At 44.0% G+C, this 6,913-nt stretch overlaps 1 protein-coding gene across 1 annotated transcript in view; it reads right to left on the bottom strand.

Moving 5' to 3' along the window:
- Positions 1-3,935: 3,935 nt before the first annotated feature.
- The window catches only part of LOC103680126 (cationic amino acid transporter 3-like), a 3,250-nt gene continuing 272 nt past the window's right edge, over positions 3,936-6,913 (bottom strand). Inside the window, 3 exon segments of the mRNA XM_040621915.1 lie at positions 3,936-4,394; positions 4,650-5,728; positions 5,731-5,904. Of these exon segments, the coding sequence (XP_040477849.1) occupies positions 3,936-4,394; positions 4,650-5,728; positions 5,731-5,904 (1,712 nt within the window).

The following is a 6,913-nucleotide window of genomic DNA, read 5'->3' as shown; positions in this document are numbered from 1 at the left end:
TCAAAGAAGCATCTAAAGGAGTAGGTAAGTATATGGGTAATCGGGCCTCTGGCAGGCTTGCCTGAAGCTACCTACATCCTGTTGGGAACAGGAGAAATTCAGCAAGTAGCAAAGTAACTGCCCTCCCTCCCTCTGGGGGCAGGCCCCATAGATAAATACAATAGGAAAACACTGGCCCTCCTATACCAAAGCATAAAACTGACTGCATCAAGAAGGATGCCTGTTGTGCCCACACGACCCAGTCTAATCCTCAGGGATTCCCTGGAAACTGGTAGAGCTGGTTGGGTCTTCTACCAATTTCACCCCTTCCAGCCCCTCCCCACACCCCATAGGAAGAGATGGAGCAGGACCAGGGGAGGTCATGTCAGGCATTCTCCTGCCCTAGGGCTGTATTGTCCCTGTGGCTCTTTGAATGAGCAACACTGTTCTTACTGTTGGATCTAGAGGAAATGTAGAACCTAGTCCTTGTCCTGAGCAAGATTCCACGGGGATGGAACAGACAGGACAGTCACCAGAACTCAGGCATAGCTGCACAGGGCAAAACTACAAGTGCCTGGTATGGTTCTAGACACTGCGTACAGATACAGTTCTGGATGGAGAGAAATGCTGTTTGCCAAGGAAGTCTCCCAAAAGATAGTTTTAAAGGAACAGTACAGTGCTAGCCTGAAGGAAAGGAGAATTTCCTGTACCAAGGAAATGTGTAAGGCTCCATTCAATTTAACATGAATTTATTAAATGCTCATTATGTGCCTGGCCTCCAACTGGATGCTCTGGGGGAGTGAACAGGATACACACCTTACCTATGATCTATAATCAAGAAGAACAACAACAAAAAATAAAGACACACAGGTTTATTGAGGTACAACTGACATAAAATTGTAAGATATTTACAGTGTACAGAGGGTTAATTTGATATACATATCCTTTGTGATATGATTCATTATGATTTGCCCACTGTGAGAGGATTAATGATGGTATTTTAATCTACATGTGTCATTAAATGAAGGTGAGTGTACAAAGGACGCCTTTGTTTCTCTCACTTCATCTTTACAAATGAGGAGGCTTCAGCTGGAGCTTTGGTTTTCAAAGTGTGGTCCCTGGGCCAGCAGCATCAGCATCACCTGGGAATTTGGTAGAAGTACAAGTTCTGGGCCCACCCAGACCTCCTGAATTCCAAACACTGGGGATGGGAGCCCAGCAACCTGTTTTCACAAGCCCTCCATGTGTCATGACACCCCCTGAAGTCAAGCACCACAGAGCAGAGTACTATTCCTGGCCACTCTCCAAGGGGCTCTCTCACTGGGACCTTGATTAATGAAGTGAAGACAACACACTGAGCATACCAGGCTTAGCTTCTTCCAACATTTTGTTGGTTTCTTTTTTTGTCCAGAACAAACCTGCTCACTGGACACATGCAATCCAACCTGCTCATACGGGAGAAAAACTAATAAAAACAGAGTCTCTCCTGTGGTGGCAGGAAGGGGACACTTAGCATTACTTGTGATGAGTAATTCTGTTTACTGTAGTGCTACAGGATTAGAGAGCCAATTAGGCTGCAAGTCTACCATTGACAGTTTAATCATCTGTCTCTATGTCATGATTATCAGGTGGTTCCAAACATAGGAGGGGGAAATGGGGCGTTATTTATTGGATGTGTACAATGGGTTGTAGTGAAGTGGGCAGGATATAGGTTCAGATCCCTGCAGGAGAGAGACCTAGTTAAGAGAATAACAGGACAGAAGAACCAGAGGAAATCCTAGAATTTTTTAAGGAAACATAACTTGAGAAAGTGATCTGTTGTGACCACTCCTGTTACAGATAAATAAGCCGAGCACGGAAAGAACTGAGCGGCTTGTTCAAGGTCACATTGCTAGTTAGTGGTGGAAACTTGACCAGAACCCAGGACATGTAGCTCTCAGCGGTGCACTTTCTGAGCATGTGGATGAACGCAGACAAGAGTAGAGAAAATTTAAAGTCCAAGAATGCAGATGTCACTAAAAGAAGTACCAACCCAGGGATTTTCAGCATGGGTAGTGGGCTCAAAGCCAAAGTACTCTGTGCTCAGAGGAAAGCTCTGGTTCCAATCCTCCTGTGCATGCTCTGCTGTCCCCTCACACAGCCAAGGCTCAAACTACACAGCCTGATCAGTGTGCTCTGAATACGGCTTCCTTTTCCTGTGGTTTTTCTCCTGGTGTTCTCTCTACCTACAGTCTCTCCCTGACGTTTGTGGCAAATCCTATCCCCGAAGAGCCAACTCAAATGCCATTCCTGTACAATGTCTTCTCTAATTTCACCAATCAACCCTCACCACTGTGCCAGCCACAAATAATCATCCTCCACTCTGAAGTCCCAAGACACTTTATTTGTATATTACTATGACATCACTTTCTACTTTGTGTCACAGCTATGATTTACCCCTTGTATTAGAATATCAGCTTCTTAAGTGCTGGGACCCTTTTCCATATTTTTGCTTTTTTTTTTTTTTTTTTTTTTTACTGAAGTATATGAACATATAACAGAGTTGTTTACTCTCAGGTGTACCATACAATGATTCACAATTCCACACATTTCTCAGGACTCATTAAGATTAGTGTACTCTTAATTCTCTTTATGTAAATCTCCCATTCCCCTATACATCTCCCCTTTGGCAACCACCAGTTGGTTCCCTGTATTTAGGAGTCCGAGGTGGGTTTTTTTGTTTGTCTCAATTTCTTCTTTTTATTTATTTTTTTTATTTGTTAAATTCTGTATAAGAGGGAAAACGTATGGCGTTTGTTTTTCTCATATTTCAATTAGCTGACATATTTCAAATAGCATTATACCCCCACCTGGTCCATCCATATTGTAACAAATAGCAAGATTCCATTTTTCTTTATGGCTGAGAAATACTTTATTGTATATACATATACCCCACATCTTCTTTATTCACTATTGACGGATACTACAATTGCTTCAATACCCTGGCTATTGTAAATATTGCTACAGTAAACATAGGGATGCATGTATCTATTTAAATTCATGTAACTAAATGCTTTTGCACAGAAAAGGAAACCAACAACAACAACAACAAAAACGCAACCTACTGAATGGGAGATGATATCTGCAAATGGTATATCAATAAGGGGTTAACACTCAAAATACACAAAGAACTTACACAACTCAATACAAAACAACAACAACAACAACAACAAATAATCCAATTAAAAAATGGGCAGAGGACCTGAATAGATATTTTTCCAAAGAAGACATATAGATGGCCGACAGACACATGAAAAGATGCTTAGTATCACTAATCATCAGGGAAATACAAATTAAAACTGCAACCAGATATCACTTTATACCTGTCAAGACAGCTAAAATCAAAAAGACAAGAAAAACAAGTGTTGCCAAAGATATGGAGAAAAAGGAACCCTCATGCCCTGCTGGTGGGAATGTCAATTGGTTCAACCACTGTGGAAAACAGTATGGAGGATCCTCAAAAAATTTAAAACAGCACTACCATATGATCCAGTATTTCTGCTACTGGATATTTTCTTAAGTAATCTCTACAGCCAATGTGGGGCTCAAACTCAGCAGCCTGAGATCAAGAGTCATGTTCTACTGACTGAGCCAGGTAGGCACCTCTTTCACTACTGGATATTTAATGAAACGCAAGGAAAACACTTTTTCAAGTTTTTTTTTAATACTAATTTTGTAAAAGCCAGTAAGCAGCTATAGACACAATTGAAAAGTAGAAAGGAAAAGAAAAGGAGACAGAGCAAAGACACATCCTTCTCTGTATCATAAATATGGACCTCTATTAGTGTTCCCCCAAGAATATCTCATAGGAGCCCCAGATTTCCATGTGGTCAATGGTACTCTCCATTATTGTGTACAGGACCAGACTGCATTCAGGTGTGATGATATCAAACCAGTATGTACTGGCACTGCTGAGTTCAAGGTCTACTGTTTGGGCCCTTAAGGCTGTGATGGATCTTAGAACCAAAGTAGATAGCAAACCCAATCAGCATAGAGACACCAAACTGGCCCCAGGTGGCAGCTGTCATCTGCATCATGAGGTAAACATTCACAAAGATGCTCAGGAGTGGGAGGAGAGGCAGAGCAGGGACTTTAAAGGGAAGGGGAGTGGAGCTCTGTGGCTGTCTCCAGATGACCCCAGTGATCCCGGTGATGAGCACCAGGAGCAGCACGACCACTGTGATTGGACCTGGGTCTCTAGAAAGCAGACCTGGCCAGTAGGCCAGCGCCAGGCAGAGAAGAGTCAGCAGCAAAGCAAGCAGTGAGGAGCAAACATAGACAACCTGGCCAGAGAGTGGAGTGGGGGTGGGGCTGCCTGGAAAAAATAGTGCTTGTAGAGTCAGCTTCTCTGCTACAGGTATGTTCTCCTTCCGCACCTGCGCTTCATTTTCCCCATTCTCCACCTGCACCTGGGCTTTATTTTCCCCATTCTCAGCCTGCACCTGAGCTTCATTTCCCCCATTCTCCTCCTGCACCTGAGCTTCATTTCCTCCATTCATCCTCTCAGGCTCACAACTGAGGATGAGAACACAAGTAGCTTCATTTCCTTCATTCTCCTCCTGGACCTGTTCTTCATTTCCCCCATTCTCCTCCTGCACTTCTGCTTCTGTTTGCTCATTATGCTCTTGCACCTCTGCTTCATTTTCCTTGTTACTCATCTCCGGCTGATACCTGAGAATGAGAACACAAAAAGCTACCAGGGAATAAGATATCAGGGTCCCAATTGACCTCAAGTCCAGAAGATCAGTGAGTCCAAAGAAGAATACCATGATTGCTGCAATAGTGACAAAGATCACAGTGGCCACGATGGAGACATATGTGCCGGTGTGGATCCTGGCAAGGACAGGGAACAGGAGGCGATCCTGTGCCATCATGTGTATCACCCAACGTATGGGGAACGTAAAGCCCCAATAAACACTGACAAAAATACCACAGAGGAATGCAAAAGAAACAACATAGTAAGCAGGTGCCCAGTCAATATGGAGAAATGCCTCAGGCAAGGTGCTCCCAGGTTGAAGCTGGTAGTAAGGCACCATGAGTGTAAGTGCTGCAGAGACACCAAAATACAACAAAAAGCAGATGAAATGTGAAATCACAATGGCCATCGGGATGGAACGCTGGGGATTGTGTGATTCTTTGACTCTGGTAACAATAATGCTGAAACCTATAAATGCATAGAAACAGGTAGCTGATCCCCGGAGAATCCCCTGGAAGCCAAAAGGCACAAATCCTCCAGAGCCCAAAGGGCCCAAACTAGAGGTGTCATTGAGTCGAGCCTTTACGTAGTCCTCTTCTGTGAGCTTCCAGTTGTGCAGGTCCCCTTTAATGAAGCCAGAGATGATGACAAAACTGAGAACCAAATGTTTCACCAATGTGAACATTTTGAAAACTATGAAGAATGCATGATCACTCAGATCTTCAATCTCTGTGAGCAACAACAGAAGGACCATAGCAAAGTAGCCTAGATTGTCTGCAAAGAATTGGGGAACATGATGTGAGATGGTCTCATGCAGGGTCTCAGAGATCCGGTTCCTAATCAAGTTGACAAATGTTAAGATCCAGGCCTGGATCACAATAACTGCCTCAGCAACAAGGGAGAGGATAAGGTTCCAGCCAGTGATGAAAGCCCAGAGTTCACCTACAGTGACGTAAGTGTAGAGATATGCTGAGCCAGAATGGGGAACCCAGGCACTAAACTCTGCATAGCACAGCCAGCCAGCAATGAAGTCAGGCCCGCCACCAAAAAGCAGATCACAATGGATGGTCCTGCTTGATTGCCAGCCACCTCACCAGCCAGGAAATACACACCAACACCCACTGTGCGGCCCACACCCAGGGCCACTAAATCCAGAGTGCTCAGGCTTCTGCCAATTTCAAACTCAGACACTGTTCTCCAGCGGACGTCTGTGTACCAGCTTTTGACCAAATCTGCGAAGTGCCTGACACAGCATTCTAGCTGGAATTGGAGATGATGCTAAGGATCAGGGAGCTGTAGCAAGCCCAGGGAGCCAAGGGTGTTGGATCTGGTTCAGTGAGGCTGAGTGAAGGCAAGTTGGACTGGGGCTGCTGAGGTCCCTTGTTCAGGCTTCAAAGCTGCTGCTCCATATTTCCTCTGGTAAATGCTTCCTCCATAATGCCTGGGGAAACAATAAATATTTACTGAACAATGAGGTTCAACCAACCAACTGAAACTCAAATTCATATGTAACTTGTTGCAGCTCAATACAGAAAATGACACCAAAAGACACCCATAGAAAAATCAATCCTGCTTTACCCCAGAAAAATTACCAAAATTCTGCTTTTTTAAAGGCTCAATGCCCAGCATGGAACCAAACATGGGGCCCAAAGTTACAACCCTGAGATCAAGACCTTAACTGACATCAATGGTCGGACTTTCAACCGACTGAGCCACCCTGGCACCCCAACATTCTCCTTTTTTACACACCACATGAAACTCAAAACCCATTTGAGTTCATAAGTCATGTAGCTTCCTGTACTAACTAGGCGGTAAGACACAATGGGCATGAATGTATTGTGCAAGAATTCACACGTGGATGTGTGCACGGTGCTTGAGCATGAGTTATGATACATTAATTCATGGACTAAAGGGCATCATTGCAATTACAGAACCATTTTTTAAAAAATATATATCATCAGGGGCACCTGGGTAGCGCAGTCATTAAGCATCTGCCTTCAGCTCAGGGCGTGATCCCGGCGTTCCGGGATCAAGTCCCACATCGGGCTCCTCGGCTGGGAGCCTGCTTCTTCCTCTCCCTCTCCCCTGCTGTGTTCCCTCTCTCGCTGGCTGTCTCTCTGTCACATAAATAAATAAAAAATCTTAAAAAAAAAATATATATATATATATATATATCATCAGAGTTTTAAATTTAAATGT

This window comes from Ursus maritimus, unplaced genomic scaffold (assembly GCF_017311325.1).
Source record: "Ursus maritimus isolate PB19 unplaced genomic scaffold, ASM1731132v1 scaffold_47, whole genome shotgun sequence".
Lineage (NCBI taxonomy): Eukaryota > Metazoa > Chordata > Mammalia > Carnivora > Ursidae > Ursus > Ursus maritimus.
The sequence above is the reverse complement of the archived record's forward strand: the minus strand, read 5'-3'. Positions and strand labels throughout refer to the sequence as shown.